This window comes from Dendropsophus ebraccatus, chromosome 1, assembly GCF_027789765.1.
Source record: "Dendropsophus ebraccatus isolate aDenEbr1 chromosome 1, aDenEbr1.pat, whole genome shotgun sequence".
Classification (NCBI taxonomy): Eukaryota; Metazoa; Chordata; class Amphibia; order Anura; family Hylidae; genus Dendropsophus; species Dendropsophus ebraccatus.
Window position 1 is genome coordinate 77655207 of NC_091454.1, and position 24631 is coordinate 77679837.

General features: G+C 40.5%; 1 protein-coding gene across 3 annotated transcripts in view; it reads left to right on the forward strand.

Annotated features, from left to right (window-relative positions):
- The window catches only part of NEDD1 (NEDD1 gamma-tubulin ring complex targeting factor), a 35974-nt gene extending 12022 nt beyond the window's left edge, over positions 1 to 23952 (forward strand). For 2 of the 3 annotated variants that reach the window (XM_069973842.1, XM_069973850.1), the window contains exons 4-15: positions 2121 to 2237; positions 2380 to 2520; positions 2625 to 2854; positions 5791 to 5989; positions 6957 to 7149; positions 9581 to 9712; positions 11450 to 11497; positions 12306 to 12502; positions 12873 to 13017; positions 13190 to 13352; positions 17454 to 17520; positions 23830 to 23952. In XM_069973842.1, the coding sequence (XP_069829943.1) occupies positions 2121 to 2237; positions 2380 to 2520; positions 2625 to 2854; positions 5791 to 5989; positions 6957 to 7149; positions 9581 to 9712; positions 11450 to 11497; positions 12306 to 12502; positions 12873 to 13017; positions 13190 to 13352; positions 17454 to 17520; positions 23830 to 23934 (1737 nt within the window). In that variant the 3' untranslated portion in view covers positions 23935 to 23952. Of the gene's footprint in view, positions 1 to 2120; positions 2238 to 2379; positions 2521 to 2624; positions 2855 to 5790; positions 5990 to 6956; positions 7150 to 9580; positions 9713 to 11449; positions 11498 to 12305; positions 12503 to 12872; positions 13018 to 13189; positions 13353 to 16425; positions 16553 to 17453; positions 17521 to 23829 lie in introns of those variants that run through there. The other variant, XR_011363526.1, reaches the window with a different exon arrangement.
- The last annotated feature ends 679 nt before the right edge of the window (positions 23953 to 24631 follow it).

Sequence of the window (24631 nt, forward strand, 5' to 3'; positions counted from 1 at the left end):
ACGGGTGGAACTTCAAGTGGAGGGCGCGTGGCGGAATCCGCTTGAAGTCTCCCCACGTATTCCATAGTGTGCAGATAACCTTAAAGAAACCAGTTACATTAAAAATGCAGTCCAATCTGCAGACATCATGTCAAAGAACAGAAGAAGCTGAGCTGAAAGATATACATGTAAAGTTTTGTGAAAAATGTTTTAGGATAACACTCGTTTCAACTTATAAAATGTAAACCAACAAAGGCAGATTTTTAGTCTTGTGCTGTTTGAAAAGACTAAACCCAGGAAGTTCTGGCTAGTACAGAGAGTCATAGTTCAATGTGTCCATCAATCAAATGATTGATGCCTTCTCTGTACGCCGAGGATCGGGACTTCCTGTGTTTAGTCTTAGGCCGGGTTTACATATGTCCGGCGGTGCGGCAGCGTTTCCCTCCGGCGCAGGAGAAAAACGCCGGAGGGAAACGCATCTTTGAACTGATCCCATTGTTTTCAATGGGATCGTTCAAAATGTGCGGCGGTGAACTAGTGGCCGCCGCATCGCCGGACCGTCGGCGCCGCACTCATTATAACGAATAGAACGCCGGATGCCTGGCCGGGCAGGACGCATCCCGTACGGCCTCGGCATCCGGCGTTCAGGCGAAGAGGATTGCCTTTGCAGCGCCCGGGGGTCCTGTGAAAGCCCACCCAACAGGGCTGTGTATAACAGTGTAAAATCATAAATATATGTAATAAAACGTTTTAAAAATCAATAAAAGGGTGTCCTGTTTTTATTTTTTTTATGCATAAAACTATTTAATAACAGGCAGGGTCGGCTGTAGCTGGCTGTAGGGTCCTACATAGGCCTGTACAGGGAGTAGCTACAGTGCTGAACTACGGTGAACTGTACAGCCTGCGCAAAAGGTACACAAAGCATATCTATACCCCTGTGAGCTCCCCATATCATTTATATCCCCCCCAGTGTGCTCTCCCCCCTCCCATATAGCTCCCCTGTGAGCTCTCCCCCCTCCCATATAGCCCCCCTGTGTGCTTAGCCCCCCAGTGTGCTCTCCCCCCTCCCATATAGCCCCCCTGTGAGATCCCCATAATATTTATATCCCCCCAGTATCCCCTGCACAAAAGCACTATATGTCCCGCAAATGAGCAGAACACAGTCACATAATGACTCCGTCCTGTCAATGTGACCGTCATCTGGCCGTCGGCTGCACGTCAAGCTGCATGGCAGCATCCTTTTTTCACTGATTTTGTAGCCCGACGTGCAGGCAAAAATGAGATGTCAACATACCCAAGGGGTCTGCCACTATACTATACTGCAAGTACCTTAAAATCACTTTGAAAATGACAGGAAAACCTAAAGGGAAAAGAAATGTCAACTTTATGAGAGCAAATTGTGACAACTGATGGCAACTGATGACAACTGATGGCAACTGATGGAAAAAAGGATAGAAAAACTGATGACAACTGATGCATTTTTGGCATCAGTTGTGGTCAGTTTTTAGGCAAAAAATGCAACTGATGCCAACTTATATATGTAAACCCAGCCTTAGGCTAAGTGTCAGTCATGACTTTTCTCTATAAATGCACATTAAGGGTAGCTTCACACACACCGTGTCGCAGCAGATTAGATCTAAATAACTGAACACAGCATTCAATCTGCACCATCAAATCTGCTGCAGATCCGGTGTGTGTGAAGGCACCCTGATACAGAGAATAACTTTTAATTGCTGAGTAGGTTCCCCAGCTTCCCTGCTTAAAAATAACCTGTCACCCTTGGACGGCCCCCCCATACTTACCCCACCCTGACAGTCCTACCGTGGAGATGGGATGAGTATGGGGGGCCATATCCAGGGGTTGGGTGGGTTTAGGTGGCTGTCCAGGGGCAACAGTTTCCCTTTAACCCAGAACGAGCAGAAATTTACATGTGTATGTGACAAGTTATCCTGGAGCATTTATGAAACAGCAATTCATAAATTGAAGTGGGTTGTTTTTCCTACAGGATTTTTAGTTTAATAAAATATTTTTTTGTTTTGTTTTGTTTTTTTCTTTTAAAAGTTGCAGATTAATGTATCTTTTTAGTGAGTAAACTGATGGAATGTGTTAAAATAAATTGTTTACAATCTTTCAATTATCAGAAAAAGCAGACATGTGTGAATCTCAACTCCAGCTCTCAATATGTGGTCAGTGGAGGCCTTGATAACACTGTGAACATCTGGGATTTAAAATCTAAAAGACTACATCGCTCTTTAAAGGTAAGACGTTTTGTTATCGGTCAGAATTGCCAATTGTAAACTACGGTCAGCTCAACAGCCTGCAGCTGTGGTTTAGTTAAAAGTAACAGTATTTTACAGAACTTAAGATTGTTAACTTTTTTTTTCTCTCATTTTATTTTAGGATCACAAGGATGAGATCACCTCAGTTACGTTTAATGGGAATGACAGCTATATTGCTTCTGGCTCTATGAGTGGTGAAATCATATTGTATAATGTTACTACCAATTTATCCAGTGCACCATTTGGTCACGGCAGTAGTCAGGTATTGTGTATATTGTAACACTTATTTTTGTGGCGCCTTTAAAAAGTAACTTCTGTGTGCTAAGATGATCTCTTTTTTCCTTTTAACAATATTTGTTTGTTTAGCCTATTCGTCATTTGAGATACTCCAATGTAAAGAAATTTCTACTTGGTGCAGCATCTGACAGTGGCAGCGTGACGCTATGGGATGCACACAACCAGAATCCAGTACATATGTTTGACAGTGCTCACAAGGCCCCAGCATCGGGAATCTGCTTCTCTCCAGTAAACGACCTTTTGCTTGTGACCATTGGATTAGATAAAAGAATTATTTGTTATGACGTGTCTAGCAAAATGTAAGCATTTGATTTTTCTTTTAATTTGCTTTAGTTTTATTCGTGATTTTGTATATTTATTTTTTTATTTTATTTGTCCAAACATTACATTTACATACTCACTAAGTAGCATGTAAATACTGGATAGGAATGGAGGAAACTGCAGAAGTAGGACAATAAACTTTGAGAGTTCGTTTTAAAGTTTCTTCTCCTTAGGTCCATTTTGTACGTAAAAGGGGAAAACATCTGACTAGGTCAGAGTGCACAGCTCTGGCATTACATCAGGAAAAACCTGCGCAGTAAGCATGGAGAGAGAAAATTTACATGTCATGTATAAATGCATTTACAGCTGCCTAGGGAGAGAGTGTGATTTTTATTTTATAGTAATAAGTATGCTTTAATAGTCGATAGAAATGTGCTGACTTTCCAAAGGCACAATTACTTACATGATAGAAATGAAAAGTCTGAGTTTTAACTTTATTTGAAGGGAGGGAAAAGAGAGGATTCCGAAGTTTTGGTATCAGTGGTATCAGCGCGTCTCCTTTTTCAGATTACAATTTACTTCTGTGAATATAAAAATTCTTGTCTCTTCTACCAGGGTACACACACACAGGCCAGATTCCTTGCTTGTTAGTTTCTATGGGAAGACATACTCTATGGGATTGACATCACGCTGCGAGTATGTAAGTGACAGCCCTGTTAACCCCCCTCCGGCCGGAGCATACGTTACTGGATCCATGCTCCGGCTTGCTTCAGGGGCTCCCGGCATCTGCACGTCCCGCTCAGCCCTGTCACTTACATACTCCTATCCCTAGTATCACTTAGGGGGACAGCCACATGGATCAGTAATCGTGTGACCTAGGGGGATGCACTATTACTGCACCTTTGCAAAACAGTGTATAAATTTGTGCACCTTTTGCAGCACTTTCTTAAAAAGCTCTTTATATCTGTAACATTTTATGGCATATCGGCAGGTCTGAAATAAATGCCTGATGTGTGTGGGTCCTAGAGGCTGGACTTGCATCTTTTTTTTAAATGAGGGCTCCCTGACCACCTCTGGCTTGCTTCCGGACAGTTAAATAGTGCCAGTAACAGGCCTCTCATCCTCATCACTCATCCTCGCTGAGCGCGCTGATAGGTAGAGAGCAGTGAGTACACACAGGTGGGGAGCTGCCCAGATGACCACCTGCCAGTCTCTGCCTGCCACGCGCCTGGGGATTAAAACTATATTTTCTCAGGTATAAAGCTTCTGCTGCAGCCATGGCCGGTACGTGCCGCTGGCTGTACAGGAGCTTTATATAGTGCTCCAGGGAACCATATCAGCCCAGTTCGGGTGATTGGTTCGCTTTTAAGGCGAGTTCACACGTACCCTATCCGCAGCGGATTTTACACTGGAAGTTTGCAGCGAAATCTGCTGCGGATACCTGCCTATTCACTTCAGTGGGATGACATACAGCGGAATTGTCAAACTCAGCCTCCTTAACCCCCATGGCCCGGGTACATACTTTTACTGGGTCCCCACTTCGGCTTGCTTCGGGTGCTCCCGGTGCTCAGCCAATCAGTGCGCTGCCCTGCCGCAGCCACTGACTGGCTGAGCCCTGAAGCGGGGACCTGGTTAAAGGGGTAGTGCGGCGGTAAAAAATTATTTACAGAATAACACACATTACAAAGTTATACAACTTTGTAATGTATGTTATGTCTGTGAACGGCCCCCTTCCCCGTGTCCCACCACCCCCACCCGTGTACCCGGAAGTGTAGTGCATTATACATTACCTGATCCGTGTCGCGCCCGTCCGCCATCTTGTGCGGAACGTCATCTTCGGCCCGAACACCTCCAATCTTCCCGAGTGCCGGCCGCCCTCTGCTGCGTCATCAGCAGCTGAGCCGCGATTGGCCGAGCACAGTTATGCTCAGCCAATCGCAGCTGATGACGCGGCAGAGGGCGGACAGCACTCGGGAAGATCGGAGGTGTTAAGGCCAGCTGGCCGAAGATGACGTTTGGCACAAGATGGCGGAAGCGTGTCGACACGGATCAGGTATGTATAATGCACTACACTTCCGGGTACACGGGTGGGGGTGGTGGGACACGGGGAAGGGGGCCATTCACAGACATAACATACATTACAAAGTTGTATAACTTTGTAATGTGTGTTATTCTGTGAATAATTTTTTACCGCCGCACTACCCCTTTAAGTACGTACCCGGGCAGCGGGGGTTAAGGACACTGAGTTTGACATACTCGCAGTAGGATGACAATTGCGCTGCTAGTATGTCCTCTCATTGAAGTGAATGGGCAGGTATCTGCAGCGGATTTTACACTAAGAGTTGGTTTGAACACGGCCTAAGAGCAATTATGTGGCTTCTGGCTTGTTTACTGTGAACATTTATACAGCATTAGTGCTATTTTTATTTCTCTTCAAAACTAGCAGAAATTCTCTTGAGGTAGGTTTCCTTTCACAAACTGCATCATAAATCATATAAAATACAGCCAGGAGAAGAATAATATCCGTCACAGCCTATATCACATCAGACACTGGCTGGATAGATACGTGTGGGAGCTTGCAGCCAGCACAGAGGGAACCAATGTCGGGCGACCAATGTGGCGCTCTGCTCTAGTGAGACTTTAAACATAGAATGCAGGTAGATGGAAAAAGCGGCACTCACCTATTCATGCAATTTGGTTGTTTATTGTATAGCAATCACCAACAAACATAATAATAGACAGACAATTAGTAGCAGGGGCGTTCCACGGGCGATGGCCGTTTTGCGTGTCACACCTTTTACTGGCCTGGTGTAACACTTTTCCATCTACCTGCATTCTATAAATCAGTAGACTCATATTTCAAATAATTTTGCAATAATGATGCTTTTACTCAGGAATACCTTTTTATCCTTATAACCGAAGTATTACATAATAGTTTTGCAGCTGATCATCTCTTACCTTTTCTTTCTTCCAGTCTTCTGCAAACTGTAGTAGCAGAATCACCTCTGACTGCTCTAGACTTCATGCCAGATGGAGCAACACTGGCAGTTGGCTCTTCACGTGGAAAAATTTATCTTTATGATTTAAGAATGTTAAGCTCACCAATCAAAACAGTGAATGCCCATAAAACATCTGTACAGTGCATTCAGTTTCAGCACAGCAGCTCACACAAAGTGAGTTCTTCTCTTGGTGTATTGTGTTTAAATGCCGTTTTATTTTCTTGTTGTGTGATGCACAATCCAGCTAATCTGTTTTCGACATTTTTATGATTATGTTTTACCTGATTTCTGAAGCTGGTTAGTCTTGTTCAATATGGCTCTATATTAACCTCACTGCATAAAAAAAATATATGCCTACACAGCTGTTTTTCTAAGAGTAGCTAATCTCAGGCCTTATTCACACTTCTGTCGGGCTGCCTGTAGACCTGCAGCTGCAGTAAGCACTGCAGATGTGCATCCGTAGCCAGCTGCAGTTGCACGTACTAGGAGCTTTCAGTATTTTTTATGGAAACAGAACATGCCCCCATAACATCTACCGACAGCTAAAAATTTCACCAGGCAAATGAAAACATTTATGCATTCAGAATATAGCTATCTTTAGGAATGTTATAATGTGCTCATGAACATGAATTTTCTCATGCCCATTCTTTGGTATACTCTCAAAATCAAGTTATTATAGCCAGTGGTATAATATTTAGGTCCCCTAATTCTTAGATTAGTACCGTAGGTTATTTTGATGATAGCCGTTTTATTGGCTAATGGTCTCAGAACTCAAGTCTCAGGAATTTTTCTTTAAAACATACCGATCATAATAAGTAATGTGTACTCTGAAAGAATCCTGCAAGTATGCTGTCTCTTTTGATGCAAGCGGGGGACAGAACTCCGGGAAGTGCCATAGGCTACATTGTAGTACACCTACAAGGGCACAGTCTACTACCTGCATCAGAAGAGATGGTGTACCTGCAGGATTATTTCAGCGTATCCTGCTAAGGTCACAAAATGATAGGTATGCTTTAGGCAGAAATGCAGTTGGTCCTGTACTTGACTAGTGAATGAGCAGTTTAACAATATTAAATTATTTGTATTATACTATGCATTCTACATCTGTGTATAACTTTGTTTTGTTTTTGTTTTTTTTAAGACAAGCAAAAGTTCAAGTAAATCTTCCTTGGTTTCTTCAAATGTAGCAAAGAAGGTCCCAACTAAATCAACTGCTGCTGTTGGTGGAACACATACAATGAAAGATTTACCATCCAGTTTAACAACACCAGCACTTGCTCAGGCCACCGTGACAGTGGATAGTAGAGGACCTGAAATCCAAAATGACAAACCTGGTACAAATGTGTTTTGTATTGCTTTTATTTTATGTCGTGTTTTTTTTCTTCTTTTTATGAGGTTGCCAAATAGATTGAGCTACATGACTTTGCAGTTGTGGTTGCAGTATACTCATTACTCAAAGAAGTTGACACTAGCTTTGGAAAACATTCGGAAATGATTGTCCACCATTGTAAGGTTATGCGTGAAATCACAAGTTTTTGTATAGCTCCAGCATAAGGCACCAAAAATAAGATTTCAGCAACATGCCTGCACATTAAATAGATTAAAGTGTCCCTGCCGTTTACATTTTTTATTGCAGAAATCAATAGTACAGGCGATTTTATGAAACTTGGTAATTGGGTTTATTAGCCGAAAAATGCATTTTTATCATGAAAAAGCAGTCTGAAGCTCTCCCCCCTGTCTTCATTGTTCTCTATGGAGAGGGGAGGGGTGGGGGGAGATAAGGCACCAAAACAGGACAACAAAGAGATAATTTACAGCTACATCACCTGGCTATCTCCTCTGAGGTCAACACTGACCTCTCACCGTACTTTGTAGGGTGTGGAACACTGCCTTTACTGCTATGGGATCCCGGTTGGAGTGTATACACATAGTATACGCTCCGGCCGGGATCCCATACGGCGCTGCAAAGAACTGACATGTCAGTTTTCTGCAGCCGCAATTCAGTGAATTGTGGCCACAGAAAAGCCTGTCAGTTCACACAATGAAATGAGCGGCTCCGGCCGCTTGCTTCATTGTGTGCTGTGTGAAGTTCTGATGCGGGCGCGTGCTGATGCGCCCGTATCAGAACACTGCTAGCGAAAAGATCATCCGGCCGGTACTTAAGTACTGGCCAGAATGATCTTTGCAGAGACCAGCTGTTCCGTAACCTGGCCGGGTCACGGAACGGCCGGTCTCCTACGTAGTGGGAACATAGCCTTTGTTTGGTTGAGGGGCTGTCAATCCAGAGCCAAGTTTGTCTCAGAAGTGGAGGCTCTGCATTCAGCAAGGGACACTGGCAACACTGCAACAGTACATCGGGGGAGCGCAGAGAGGTAAGCATGTGATTTGTAAGCAGAGATCATTTTGCTGTCTCCCAACACAGGATAACCATCCTATCCCTATCCTATCAGCTGCATGATAAAAGGTAGTGGATAATAAAGTATGGGCTTATTACATGTATATATACTGTAATGTAAAGTGAGGTACCTGCCCTTGTATGCAGCTATTAAGCTATATTAAGACTATAAAGCAGATATGCCTCTTTAAATAATATTCCCATCCAAGGCATTGAAGTGGTCATGTGTTAATATATCAGAAGTTAGAAACAGCCTCAGTGTTTGATATTTTTAGCTGTCATCTTAGAATTCACATTATAGAACCTATTCGGATGGCATTTTGTCAAAATGTTGAAGCATCAACAAAGGGACAATTCACCAAGAGGCTGATTCTAGGGTGACAACTAATCTGGCTGCATTCTGTGTTTTTGTGACTTTTTTTATAAATAAGGGCTATAGAACATAAAAATGTCAATTTCTCTGTAAATAAAGGAAACATAATTACCAAACTTTTGCTACAACTCTAAATTCTCATACTGTTTGTCAGTTCTTACATTTTGAGTGAAAGTACTATGTTCACCAAAACTCTTGTGCTTGGAAGAGAAACTTTAATCTCAGAAATAGCTGTGCAGCTGCCGGCAGAGTTGCATAGCTATATTAGGGATACTGCGGAAAAGAAAAAAATTCAAATCAACTGGTGCCTAAAAGTTAGGTAGACTTGTAAATTACTTCTATAAAAAAACCCTCAAGCTTTCTAGTAGTGTAGTTATCAACTGCTGTACATCCCAAAGAAAGTACAGTTTTTCTTTCCAGTCTGACACTGCTCTCTGCTGCCAGTTCTGTGACAGTAACTGTCTAATGTAGTAGAGTTTTTCTATGAGGCACAAGTGCCTCTCCCTCTCTTCTTCCTTCACCATCCTCTCTGTCCCCTGTCAGCCTTAAGTGACATGCAAGGCTTGAGTGGCAGGTGCCCATGATTTGAACACTTTATAAGATTTGGACAGTGTTTTCTGTGCCCTGTCTGTTGCTCAAAGCTGAAAAGGGTGATAAAGGAAGTAGAGAGAGGCATCTAAGGCCATTAGGGAATTTAGTCTTTGTTTCTCTGCTGTCAGAGAAGGAACGCAGGAAGTGGTGGAAGAGCTTAGCTAGGCCAGGGCCTTGACTGCATGCAGGCAAGCTGAGCTAGTTTGCCTCCTCCACAGCTTCATGCTGTGCCAGAAAAGGTAGATTATGGCTTCCATTGCATCCTTTACCATCCATTAAGTTCTAGGCAACTGTCCTTTGTGCTAATTGTTATCATCATCAGCAGTAGCAGTTCACCACTTGGACAATGTTTGCTTTTGTGATGTTTTTGCTGTGCTTATTTATTTATTTTTCCCTGTTTTTGCAGGTATTCCACATAGTACAAGTCTTGATGTAATACCATCAAAAGAAACAGACTTAGCTAAAACAACAGACTTAAAAGCAATAGATTCTTTTGGAAGGAGTAGTCTAGGTGACATATTTTCTCCAGTTCGTGATGGTAAGCTTGTTTAGTTAACATATACAAATAGGTTAGGACACCAGTTTTATTATCGTCAATAGTTTAAAGTGTCACTGTCGTGAATTTTTTTTTTGCAGAAATCAATAGTCCAGGCGATTTTAAGAAACTTTGTAATTGGGTTTATTATCCGAAAAATGCATTTTTATCATGAAAAAGCAGTTTGAAGCTCTCCCCCTGTCTTCATTGTTCTCCTATGGAGAGAGCTAAAGAAAAGACCAAAACAGGACAACAAAGAGTTAATCTACAAATCCCTCACCTGATATCTCTTGGGACCATCACCAGTGACCTGTCTGAGCTCAGATTACAGCTGTCACCCAGCTCTGTGCCTGTAATCCTCTGTTATCTGCTTTCTGCTGCCGGCTAACTCCCTCCTTCCTCCTCCCCCCTCCCCTCTCCCTAGAGCAGACAGGGTACGTCTCCTGCAACAAGTCACAATTTTCAGATTTTTCAGAGTGGATGAAAAAGAGGAAGGAGTGGGGGGACCTGGGAAAAGGCTTTTTACATGCAGATAATGGCAGATTTGGCTAATAAACCCAATTACAAAGTTTCTTAAAATCGCCTGGACTAATGATTTCTGCAAAAAAAAAAAATACGACAGTGACTCTTTAAATGTGGCAGATTATTAGGTTTGCCTATAATGTTGCATGTTTGCAATGTAATAGGCATGTTGTGTTTTGGAGATCTTCCGCATACCCTTAAACCTACCTCTATAAATTAATTAAAAACTAGCGGGGAATCAAACGCTGAGTGATTGAGTTCGGTTAACATTGATGAACCCGTTTTTTATTTTTTTTTATTTTTACAGATCTGCTTAACACTGTCAAACGCTTCTATCCTTTGGTCTATGGGACTGTGTCAGGTGTCATTTTTTGCGACATGATGTGTTCTTTCTTGATTGCGTATATACGACTTTTTGATTGCTTTTTATTACATTTTTTCAGGATTTGATGCGACCAAAAATGCGCAATTTTGCACTTTGGGATTTTTTTGCGCTGACGCCGTTTACCGTGCGAGATCAGGAATGTAATTAATAGTTCGGGCAATTACACATGCGGCGATAGCAAACATGTTTATTTATTTACTTTTATTTAAAACCTGGGAAAAGGGGGGTGATTCAGACTTTTATTAGGGGAGGGGGCTTTTTACTAATAACAATACTTTATTTATTTTTTTTACACATATACTAGAAGCCCCCTTGGGGGACTTCTATAATATGTACACTTTGATCTCTCATTGAGATCTTTGCTGTATACTTATACAGCAAAGATCAATGATATTGGCACTCGTTTGCTTTCGGCTGCTGCAGCCGAAAACAAACGAGTGCCGAGCCGAGGATAGTGCTATCTTGGAGCGGTCCCCGGCCGGCAGCAGTAACAGAGACACCTCTACTAGACACCAGGGAAGTGCTGCATCCGGTAATCGGATGCAGCTGTCATGTTTGACAGCTGCATCTGATTACTGTATTAGCAAACACGGCGTTCGGACCGTGCCCGCTAATACATTCGGCACCCAGGACCGCGGCGGTTCTGAGCGGGGTCGCCGCGCGGGCCTGCTCTGAACACCCCTTACGGGCGCATGATGTACCGATACGTCTTGCGTCCGTAAGGGGTTGAAACGTGTGTGTGTGTGTGTGTGTGTGTATGTGTGTATATATATATATATATATATATATATATATATATATATAATATATAATTTTTTTTTTTCTTCTTCAAGATGCCTCACACTACAGAGTGATGGAAGAGTTTGCATCCAAAGGAAATGGTATGTGTTTTTTTTGTTGGATTTTAAAAAGCTTGTTGAATTTTGAGCCCCAGTTTGTAGTGAAAAATATCTAGATATGTAAAGATCTTCAGTGTAAAGAATACAGAGAAAGTAAGGTTAGTGGGTGCTGGAAGACAGAATGGAAGAGTTTGCTTGACGTTGAACTGTGTTTTTTGTATACCATTGACCATGATGTGCCAAAATGTTTTGAGACCTCTATCCAGATTAAAATCTTAAGCTTGCAATAATTATGCTTAAAGGGAACCTATAAAAAAGTTATAACGCTATAAATCCGTGATAATACATCCCTAACTCCCTTTCCAAACATATATCTATAGGGTCTGTCCCTGCCCTGTATACCCCCAAAACATAGTTTGATCTGTTCCCACACTGTATGTTAATTGATGTCATCTAGTCATTTGGGCCCTGTGTCACAGAATCATTATCCAGAGGCGGCCCTGGCATTGCATAGCCGTCTTCGTTCTGGTGGACATGCACAGTACAATGGTTCCTATCCCCGTGCAGAGTCAGGCAGAAATTAAGAGGGTACAGCACTCAGTTAAAGGGGATCAGTGGAATGCTTCAAGTTCTAGCTTCAGATTAAAGGTTTAAATTGCTTATGGCCATACTGTACCCATGTGAGACAACCCCCCCCCCCTTTCCACATGTGATACACATGCTCTTGAGACACAAATAATCCCTTAAATAGCTGTATATTGTGCCACTGATTTTGCGGACATGTTTCCTTTCAGAAATTTAAGCATGACTGTTAACATATCATCTTAAATTGTGTTTTCTTTATTTTTAGACTTTGATTATCTGGCTCAGTTCAGTGCAATACCTGCATCAAGACGACATCCTGTAGGGTCCAGCAATCAAGGCATGCATTCCTCACCTTTACACCTAATTATTGGAAGTCCTATTAAAGAGGAAGATGAGCCCCAAGATGTAGAGCTTAAAACAAGAAAGCCATATATTGGTAAACCAGATTTAAAAGAGAAACAGGTAATCAGTGTATTAAAATGTATGTTGTTAAAAATATTTATTGTGCACGTAAAGCCTTTACCTCTACATGCAGGTGATCTTTGTTATTGGCTCTGTAAGGGTGCCTTTACACAGAGATTTATCTGACAGATTTTTTTTTAGCCAAAGCCAGGAATGGATTTGAAAAGAGGAGAGATCCCAGTCTTTCCTTTATGACCTGTTCTCTGTTTATAGTCTGTTCCTGGCTTTGGCTGCAAAGATCTGTCAGATAATCTCTGTGTAAAAGCACCGTTATTTATATATGTGGGTTTATATTAGTTGATCAAACATCACATTTAAATATATTTAAGTGTTACTGATATGGAATGGTACTTGCTATTTTTCATTTTAGCCTACAAAACCAGCAAGCAGTGAAGTTACCATCAATACATCACCTGTACCAATTTCTAGGAGACCAGATACATCTGAAAGAGTGGTAACGCAAGTTCCATCCCAGATGAAACAAGATTTCTCTGTTAATGGCACTAAAGTTTTAAGTATGTGACTTTTTCGTTCAAACATGGGGTATTTGTTGCAGTTTACTGTAGAAGAAAATATAGATAGCTGTTGGACCATTTAGTGGGTGCAGTTAGTGCTTACTGGCTTGTTTTTTTCCTAATTGGTAGGGGGGCGGCATCTACTTTAATAACTTATTATTTTTTCTTAAAGGTCCAAAGATGCCTAACTCTAACTCTGCAAGTTCTGAAGTTGCCTGTGCCCTGTCAGAAAAAATAGCAGATTCATTGACATGCGAGAAACCTGGAGCCCCGCTGACATCTGTTCAAATTAATTTTATCAGAAATATGATTGAAGAAACCCTTGATGACTTCAGGTAATTTTACTCAACTTTGAACTGCTTGTTTAGCACAACTTGTACAGAATAGGGACAAGTATGAAATTGTGTGTGTGTGTGTGTGTGTTTGTTTGTTAACCTCATACTTGTCCTCTATGCTGTGGATATGGTGAAAGTACATAGTCATTGGGAACTGTAGGAGTGCAAAATTTGATTCCAAGCCCATCTGGAGCATTAGTGCTACAGAGAGGTGTGTGTGTGTAAGCTATAGTGAGAGGAGAAAAAACATTAGTATACCAGTATATACATCATATAGTTGCAGAAGTAGATGGTGAAGTTAAATTAGTTAGAAAGACTCTGTTACTGAATCAATTTGTTCAGAGCTATAATATCTGCGTATTTGGTATTGGGTGGATCTCTTGAAACAAACAAAATTTGGAACATCCACTGTACATCTACTGTAATTTTTCTTTCATGTCTTACTATTATAGTATAATAGTATTACAAATAGAAGCCACACATCACACTGCTGAGGTATTAATGTTACATTTGTTAAACTGGTGGAGACATGACTTTGTGTTTTCCTTTAGCCTAACCGCAAGCTAAAATACCTTTTTTGTGTGGAAGTATAGTCCCATTGCCAACCCATGTCTTATCTTTTATGGCAGCCTTAAAGTGACGATTTACCCACAATCTGACCCCAATAAATGCTTGTACCTTCGGATAGCTGCTTTTAATACAAGATCTGTCCTGTGGTCAGTTCAGCAGGTGATGCAGTTATTGTCCTAAAAAACAACTTTTAAACTGGCCGCCCTGTGCCCAAGCGCCGGGGCTTGGATTGTGTATGCATTAGGCTGGCACAACCTCTCTGTCCCTCCTCCCCGCCCTCCTTATTATTAGGAATGCTCAAGTCAGATTGCCTCCTATTCCTCACCTGTGTTAGCACGGCACATCGTTAAGGCACCTGTGCAATGTTCAGACAGGAGAAAATGTTCCAGTGGCATTCCTAATGATGAAGAGGGTGGAGAGGAGGGACAAGAGGGATGGTGCAAAGTTAGGGCACAGATACTCTAAGCCCTGGCTGTTGGGCATGTGGCTGCAAGTTTAAAAGTTGTCTTTTAGGACAATAACTGCATCACCTGCCGAACGGACCCCAGGACAGACCTTGGATTAAAAGTAGCTATCTGAAGGTACAAGTGGTTTGGGGGGGGGGTCAGATTGTGGGTACAGAGTCACTTTAATGTTCTTTTGTAGTCTTTCACCATTTTTACAGTATATATTTAAACTATTCAGACTTTTATTTAGCACTACTAGGAAACATTCACAGTGCAGGAAGACGATATAAACTCGTAAACTTGTTTTAAAGGGAACCACTTACCATATTTTTGCATATAAAGCTAAAACTCCTCCCTTATAAACCTCCATCCACTCTCTCCTAACATATTATTCCTTTGTTTGACCAGGCCAGCTATTGGGTAACAATTGCTTTGCTGTAATCATGCCTCTCTGGGTGTGATTCTAGTGCAGTAGCTTCCTGCATCACAGTGCCGACATCTTCACTCAGCCGGACATGTGCAGCACAGGAAAAAGGCATTGGGAATTCAATGCCACTATGCTGCACGTGTCCAGTGAGTGAAGACATTGGTGCTGTGATGAAGATTTGGACCAGCCTCCAAGCTACTGCACTGGGATCGCACCCTGAGGCGTGATTACAGCGAAGGAATTCCCATGGCTTGTGACTAGTTAGGATTGAAAGACCGTCTTAGGGGTCTTAGGATTGAAAGCCCTAGTTAGGGGACATTTGTATGCAGTGTGGGAAAAAATTAAAGTAGGTAGTGGCCTTTTCTGGCTTCCTGAACTGTATCTTACAAGGAACAGGTCATAAAGGAAAGACTGAGATTTCTCCTTTTATATCCATTCCTGGCTTTGGCTTCAGTAATCTGTCAGAAAAATCTCTCTGTGTAAACACATCTTTAGGGCCCTATTTTACGAGACGATTATCGACCGTACTTGGCCGATTAACGGCCGTCTCGGACGATAATCGTTATTTCTAATAGCTCATGTTGAAAGGCAATGATCAGCCGATATGCTTGTTGTCGGTTGTTGATTGTCTTTTAGCATGTTCAGCTGCCCATTGCTCTGCCTAATAGGAGCGGTGACAGCAGATTGATGCTCTCTTCTATGGGCTGTCCTGCAGCTCCCCCTCTCCTCCTCACTCAATGTCTGTGTGTAATATCACAGACAGTGAGCAGAGAACAAGGTCAGTGCTCACTCCATCCTCAATATGAGGCCGTGTAATAGGGCCCTTAGACCCTGCATTGTGGATATCTGCTAAGCATGATCAATAAAAGATAGTATGATTGGTTAAACTGTCTAGTAGTAAGATTGTGACACCAAATAACCAAAGATATCGGATGATAAACCGCGATGGTAAAACAGGAAAAAAGGGGGCTAGCACATCTAAAGCAGAAACTAAGATAATCAAGTGCAAAAGTGCTGACATCAAATGCATAAAATACTGGATACAGGAAAAAATAAATTCATGAATGTGCAAAAATGCTACAACAGTAAACCAGTAAGATATATCTGTAAATATATTAGATGTATGGCGTCCAAGTGCAGCCCCCACCCCAATGTGTTTTGGCGACAAGCCTTTTTTCAGGGGTCTTTGGCCACTGTGCCCCTAATACATATTCCCCTCACAGTGTTGATACATATTATATATACATCCTTAAGTGGGTCTCTATGTACTGTTAGTCAGTGTTTATTAATTAAGAATAAGACTGCTTTTTTTGTTAATTAATGCAGAGATCCAGGAAATTCCAAAGGTTTAAATAAATTTTTATTTCAACTATACAATCAGATGTCGGATTAACAGAATTGTTTTACTATTTCAAAATAACATATCCCCATGTGTTGACTGAACTCCTTAAAACTTTGTTTCATAAGACATTACATTATTTTGCTCTGACGGTGACCTAAAAAGTCCCTTCTTGTTTTCTCACTATAATAAGACAGTCTTCCAGATGGGTTTATGTCTGATAGTTCTTAAGAAGAAATGCTACTGACAGTGGGAGACTCTGACCCTTTTCAATGTTGTGAACTGTGATAGGACTCAGGAGGAACTGTTCTGAGAAGATAGAATTCTAACCAGCTGTTGGAACTGAAAACCTGTGAACCACATATGTAGATGTAGAGCTTAAGTCCTCCGGAGACTGTAAAAGCAGTTGTCAGGAATGGTACTTTTTAATGGATGTTTTTTTCTTTATAGTTATTTATCAAGTGTATGTGAATAAATTATCCTAAATCTTCTACCCCTACTTTTCCATCCTCTGCCTGGCAGTCTCTTAGTTGTATGTGAGCTGTGTTAGAGGGCTATTCCAAAAATACCATTTAAGCTGAAATATGCCTAAATGCAAAAGCAGACCCATTAATACATACCTGAGGTCCCATGCAGACAATACATTTTTCCATGTATCAGAAATCTGAGGGTATACCCTTGGATTTATGATGTTTACAAATAACACTAGTCAAAGCTACATAAGAGTGCTGATAACACTTTCCCTAACATTCTATGTAAATAGCCTATTAAATATTGCTGAATGTAGCTTCCTTTTTATATATATATATATATATATATATATATATATATATAATATATATGTGTGTGTGTGTGTGTGTGTGTTTTCCATGCAAAATAGACTAAGGTTGTCAATCACCGATCAACAGGGTGCAAACACCCAACACACCTGCTGCTCAGCGCCTGCACTACACATGGAGCTGGAAAAGTGGGACCTGGTTGCAGCAGCTCAGCTGCCATTCATTTAAACGGGAGCTGAGCTGCCGTTATGCGTCACCACTGCTTCAGAGTCAACTGCTTCTGGCCCCTTTACTGTGAAAAGCTCATCAGTCTGTTTTTCCTGGAAACCACTTCATCAAAGATAGAATTTGTCTGATAGCACCTTGCTGTCCACAGACTTTACAGGCAGCCATTCACCAAGGATTTTTTTTTTTACCCTGAGTATTGAGTCAAATAATAAAGTAACTGTATGAAATAACCATTGTCACCAATTGTATTTTCCAAGGTTTTTGTCTACATAATTTATTAGAAAATATCCTCCTTTGCCACTTTCATTTCAGGGAAGCATGTCACAGGGATATTATCAACTTACAAGTGGAGATGATAAAACAGTTTCACATACAATCGGTACGTATATGGAATATTTTATTCTGCTTAACCCCTTTATATCACAACCAATTTTAATTTTTGCACTTGAGTTTTTTCCTCCATGTTTAAAAATACATAGCACTTTCATTTTTTTAATAAACACCCATATGAGGTCCTTTTTTTGCCTCACCAATTGTACTTTGTAATGAGACTTTTCATTTTTTCATAAAATCTGCTCAAAAACAGAAAATAATTTGAAGGTGAAATTGAAAAAAAAAAAAATGTTTTCAAATTTCATGTGGGTTTCATGTTTTGTGGTAAAACGGACATGTCTATATTACTTAAGTCAATACGATTACAATCATATCCAATTAATATAACGTTTATTTTATTTTACTACTTAAAAACTAAAGGGAGTTTATTGCCTACATTTTCTTTTACTGGTTACAGTCAGATACTTAAACGTGTTCTTTTAATTGAATCTGTTTTTATTTTCTCTCAATTTTTTTTTATTTTATTTTATTTATTTTTTTGTACATTACTATGGAGGATGCCATCTTCCCTGGGCTATATTTAGTGACAAGCTTTACAGCAAGACTCATAGACATAGACAACAATAGACAGTCTGTCCCCTCAAGGTGAATGTGAGACATTACTGAGAATACTCCAAAATTCTTAAATATGTTTAACATGAAAACATTATTTAAACAATAAGTCATTTTTTGATGACACATTCCCTTTAAAACATTTTATTGTCCCATGATCTCTAGTTTTTATGAGTACCACACTTGCATATATATGTGGCTTTTCGATCACTGCTTGTTCCATGTTTTTCAGGCATGTGATGTGCCTAACAATCTGCAATTTTGCACCTTTGCTGGTTTTTGCATTTTTTGTGCAAACTGATTACCGTGCGACATCAGGAATTGAATCATTTGATATTCAGGGCGATTCTGCATGTGCCAATACCATATTTGTTGTTACAGGAAAAAAGGGGTGATTTAAACTTTTATTATAGGGTGGTTTATTTAGATGGCTGCTTTGATCGATACAGTGATTGCTCAGACAACAATATGCACTGCATCAATCCATAGAATCCAAACCACCGATGACAAGTAATCCAGGCCATTGAAATGTCAATTTTGAAAACCGCATTTAAATGGTTAAGTAGCCGTCATGGAGGATCGCGGCCACCCCCAGCTACTGGCCATAGAATCCCTTAACAACCTTTTGACTCAGAATAACTATGCAGATTGGAGTATCTATTTTGCAACATAAAAATAAGAAAAGTTTTGTTGCATGGCAATTACTAGAAATATTTCAATATTAAGTGTGCAAGTGGAAGTAACATTGTGGAGACTTGCTGTCTCAGCATTTGTGAAGGAAAGCAATTGTTGTAATAAAACTTAATAAAGAGAGAACTATGAGGAGAAAACGCAGTTATTAAGAACGTGTGTTATGCAGCTGTATAAGTTACCAGTAGCCTATACACTTAATATTATTTTAATGCTTTGTTTCATTAGAAGGAAGGTTAGTTTCACAGCATGTAATATGACAGAGAGGGTGCTGGGAAACCATGGTGCATTGCAGAACTAGAGAAAGCAGACGTGGGTGTATGGGGCTCTCTACGACATGTTCTGAATGCAAAGCTCTGTGTTGGACAGTAAACCTAATTAATGTTATATAAGATATAGCTCGTCTTAAAATAGTCTCTCCAGGAAAATGTTACTTGTAGTCACCTGTTAGGCCTTTACTTGTAAACACTTATAGTGATTTTGCATAAACCATTTTAGTAGCTGCATAAAGAGAAAGTGGCACCTTAGCTAGGATGGATGTAAAACGACTTAGAAACATTGGTGCAACATTGTATTTTCATCTCTTTGCAGGTGTTGATGAGGGGTGTTTTTTTTTTTTTTTGCCCCCTTTATTTTTAGCCATTGCTTTTAAATTTAGCTTAAATGATCTAATCTCTTCTGTCTATAACCTCCCATAAACTTAAGTTATGTCAAATTTAACCTACTGTTTAAAACCTTCCTTAAAATCACTAATAAACTACCCCAAAGCCCCTCCCCCAATAAAAGTTGAAATCACCCCCCTTTCCTATTATATAAATAAAACATATAAAAATAAACATATAATATACTATAGCGTGCGTAATTGTCCGATCTATTAAACTATAACAAGCGTCATTGCAAACAGTGAACGGCGTAGACGAAAAGAGGGAAAAAAGTGTGCGAATTACTGATATTATGTTACATATATACATATATATAAAAAATTATAAAAAGTGATCAAAACGTCCAATTTTCACAAGTATGGTATTAATAAAAACTAGAGATCATGGCGGAAAAAATCTCATACAGCCCTGTAGGTGGAGAAATAAAACCGTTATAAGAGTCACAATAGGCCCATTTTATTAATAATTAATTGGCAAAAAAAAGTATTTCATTAAAATATATATAACAGTAGAGAATCTGTGTAAACCTGCATGTGGTTGTCAGGGCTGTGGAGTCGGTAAGCCGAAACTCTGACTCAGACTCCTGAATTTTATCAGGACCGACTCCCGACTCCGACTCCTTCATAAATGGCCAGTCATATACCAGGAGAGTTATTTATCACACTGGCTCATCAGCTTCTCCCTAATGTCCTACATGATCCTGGGGCGACTTCTGAGGGAATAAGGAAACATATAAAGCAGATTCTCCTGTGTGTGCAGTGGATGCAGCCAGTCTCCAGCCTCCATGCCCTGAACTACTTACAGCTAGCCTAGATATGGAGCAGGTGGTCTTTTCCTGTTGTCAGTCTTCTATGTTTCTAACTAAATATTCACCATACTTAAAGAAACACTGCTAACAATGCCAGATCCCTGTGATATAGAGGTCAGCCATAGTGATATACAGGGGGTCACACATAGTGATATAGAGGTCACACAGTGATATAGAAGGTCACTGTGGGGGCACCCAATAGCACACACACACACACACACACACACACACACACACACACACACACACACACACACACACAGCCTGCTGCAGCCATAGCTTACACACACACCCACACAGCCTGCTGCAGCTATAGCACACACACAGCTTGCTGCATCCATAGCACACACACACACTCAGCTTGCTGCAACTATAGCACACACAGACAGCTTGATGCAGCCATAGCGCACACCACACACACAGCCTGCTGCGGCCATAGCACACATACACATAGCCTGCTGCAGCCATAGTGTACACACACACACAGCTTGCTGCAGCCATAGCACACATACACACAGCCTGCTGCAGTCATAGCACACACACAGCCTACTGCAGCCATAGCGCACACACAGAGCTGCAGCCGTTGAACACTGAAGAAAAGCTCACAATCTTCTTCCAGAGAGAAAACCCCACACTGAGGACAGAGGTTACTGCTACACTACTTATGTCTTCTCCTCCTCCTCTATATTACACAGGATATCTTCATATTACACTGCTGCTCATATACAGTCATCCAGCATCCAGGAAGAGAACAGCACAAAACCCCCCTACACAATGGACTCTTCCTGTTGAGAAACAAACTGCCAAATAGTGACCGACAACTTTTCCATGACCACCCTTATGTAATAGGGCCTGTGTCCTATTAGAATGTGGCTCATAATATATATTCATGAGCAAAACTTGTAAAATTCATATCAAAATTCAATTCTACATTTTTTAAAGATTTTTTAAAGCTGGAGTCGGTACATTTTTTTCCGACTCCAGCCAAAGCCAGCTCCGACTCCAGCCAAAACTAGCTCTGACTCCAACTCCACAGCCCTGGTGGTTGTGTTCGGGCTGACCTATAGAGTAGTGGTATAATGTCACTTTTACCATATAGTGCATTACGTAGACACAGGAACCCCCCCAAACGTTACCATATTGCATTCTTTTTTACGATTTCACATATTTATATCTTCATAAATAGTAACTTTGGGATTCCATCATACATGTTATGGTAGAATGAAAGATGCCATTACAAAGTACAACTATTCCTGTAAAAAACAAGCCCTTACATGGCCCTGTAGATAGAAAACTGAAAGTGCTAGAGCTCTTAGAAGGAGAGGAGGAAAAAAACGAAAGAGCAAAGATCAAAATTTGCCTGGTCCACTGGGTCAATTTGGGCCTGGTCCTCAAAGGGTTAAAGGGGTTGTCCAGCAAAAATATTTCTTTTTTAAATCAACTGGTGACAGAAAGCTATATAGATTTGTAATTTACTTTTATTAAAAAATCTCAAGTTTTCCCATACTTATTATCTGCTGTATGTCCTGCAGGAAATGTTGTTTTATTTTCAGTCTCACACAGTGCTCTCTGCTGACATCTCTGTCCGAGAGCAGGAGAGGTTTTCTATGGGGATTTATAGAAAACTGAGACAGAGTTCTTGTCTCGGCCAGAGATGTCAGCAGGGAGCGCTGTGTGAGACTAAAAGTAAAACAATTTCCTGCATGACATACAGCAGCTAATAAGTATTGGAAGACTTAAGATTTCACATTTTGTTTTTGTTTTTTGTTTTTTTTTAACTAGGTTGGTAAGAACTTCTGACCTTTTACCCTTTCTGTATTTCGCAAACGGACTCCTTTACACCCTAGGGCAATAAAACTTAACTTTTATTTAAAGAATAAATGCTAAAAAACTGTCATGACAATAACAAACATAGTGAAAGCACACGTGTTCAGACTACACTTAAGGTAGCTTGATAAAGGGAGATATAAATATATATAAGAACTGTCCACACTGATGTACTCAAATGGCTAGGGGAGGGAAAGTGCTCTCTCACAGCTAATCCCGGTGATCGGTTCTCACCCTGCCTTTTGGGGTTACCCACCTCCTTAATAGGGTGGCCCCAACCACGGTGACGGTCCCTCCTTACTTACTAAGTGCAGGGAAAAAAAAATAACAAAAAGAAAGTGAAAGACGTGCATAACAATAAAACTTTACCAACACCCTATATACAAAAATTTATAAACAGTTCCAACGCGTTTCTCCTGTCAGTTTTTACAGGTTCATCAGGGAAACAGGTGTATTAATTGTATGAATCAGCAAATAGCACATAATGTAGTTGATACAATACTGTACAAGGAACAGTCTGCCACTGGTCAAGCATAAAGTACATGTAAAAATCTCCTAAACAGGGACACGATATCCCCCTTGAAAGATCTCGGCGTCCGCCATTAGATCCATTCAAACACAGTCCCACAAGATACATCACCGGACACAACCATGCGTTCAATATAGATAGTACTTAGCTTTAAGATGTAGCTCAAGATGTAATTCCTACAGCGCAGATGTACCCCAGCTACTGTAGTGACTGCATGCCCACTTAGCTAAGCTAAGTACTATCTATATTGAACGCATGGTTGTGTCCGGTGATGTATCTTGTGAGACTCACTAAATTAAGTGTTTGAATGGATCTAATGGCGGACGCCGAGATCTTTCAAGGGGGATATCGTGTCCCTGTTTAGGAGGAGATTTTTACATGTACTTTATGCTTGACCAGTGGCAGACTGTTCCTTGTACAGTATTGTATCAACTACATTATGTGCTATTTGCTGATTCATACAATTAATACACCTGTTTCCCTGATGAACCTGTAAAAACTGACAGGAGAAACGCATTGGAACTGTATATAAATTTTTGTATATAGGGTGTTGGTGAAGTTTTATTGTTATGCACGTCTTTCACTTTCTTTTTGTTATTTTTTTCCCTGCACTTAGTAAGTAAGGAGGGACCGTCACCGTGGTTGAGGCCACCCTATTAAGGAGGTGGGTAACCCCAAAAGGCAGGGTGAGAACCGATCACCGGGATTAGCTGTGAGAGAGCACTTTCCCTCCCCTAGCCATTTGAGTACATCAGTGTGGACAGTTCTTATATATATTCTCCCTTTATCAAGCTACCTTAAGTGTAGGGATAAGTCTAAACACGTGTGCTTTCACTATTTATGTTTGTTATTGTCATGACAGTTTTTAAGCATTTATGCTTTAAATAAAAGTTAAGTTTTATTGCCCTAGGGTGTAAAGGAGTCAGTTTGCGAAATATTTAAATAATTGTTTGTACACCATCGGGCATGTGTAATATTGAGGCTAGCGGCAGCCGTTTATAATTAATTCCCGCAGTGACAATTGCACTTTTACCCTTTCTGGCCATCATGCAACTAGCTGTTCTTACAGAATGCTACCTTTACAGGTTCTGCTCCTATAATAGACTGTTGGTGTTTTTTTTATTTCCATATAAATTAATTGTGTATAACTCCTGCTAAAAATGTGTATCTTCCTATGACATGTGTCTCATTTATTAAAATTTTTCCTTTACATTTTTTTTGTTTTAGAGTGAAATTCAAATGCTACTTGAAAGATACTCGGTAAATGAGAACTTAGTCGCAGAGATAGAAAAGCTCCGTGAGGAGAATAAAAGGTTAAAAGCTCACTATTAAAAGGACTTTATGCTGAAAGAGTGTTTAAATGCTTTTTCATCAATGTTTGTCATATTGATAAGATTACTTTTTTGGCAATATTGTCATTTAGTGTTTTTAATATGCAACAAAGGTTGTCACCTCTTCACCCTATGTTTAAAGTGGTCATTCAGTCTTAGGGTGGCTTTACACAGGGAGATTTATCTGACAGATTTTTGAAGCCAAGGCCACAAATAGACTTTAATATTGAGATTTCTTCTTAATCCGTTTCTGGCTTTGGCTTCAAAAATCTGTTAGATAAATCTCTCTGCGTAAAACCACCCTAAGAAAGACATGGCCTCTTTCTTCCAAAAACAGCATCACTCTTGTCTTCAGTTTGGGTAGGGTTTTGTAGCTCTGTTCCATTGAAGTGAATAGAGCGGAATTGTACTACTACACACAACCTGGGGACAGGTATGGTTCTGTTTTTGCAAGTAAGTAGTTGTGGTTTTTGTAATTCTTGATAACCCCTTTAAGCAGGGGTAGACTGTCTGTGAGTAAGATATACTCAGTCCATTATGGACTATGGGAAGCAGATGGCTGGTTTTTAGCAAACTCATTCGCTGTATCTTTCATTGCAGTGCATCAATAATATAGCCCCCCACAATAAATAAAATGCATTATGAGCTTTCAGAACAGGTATATTTGCAGTGCAATAGACATCTGGTTCCTCTATGAA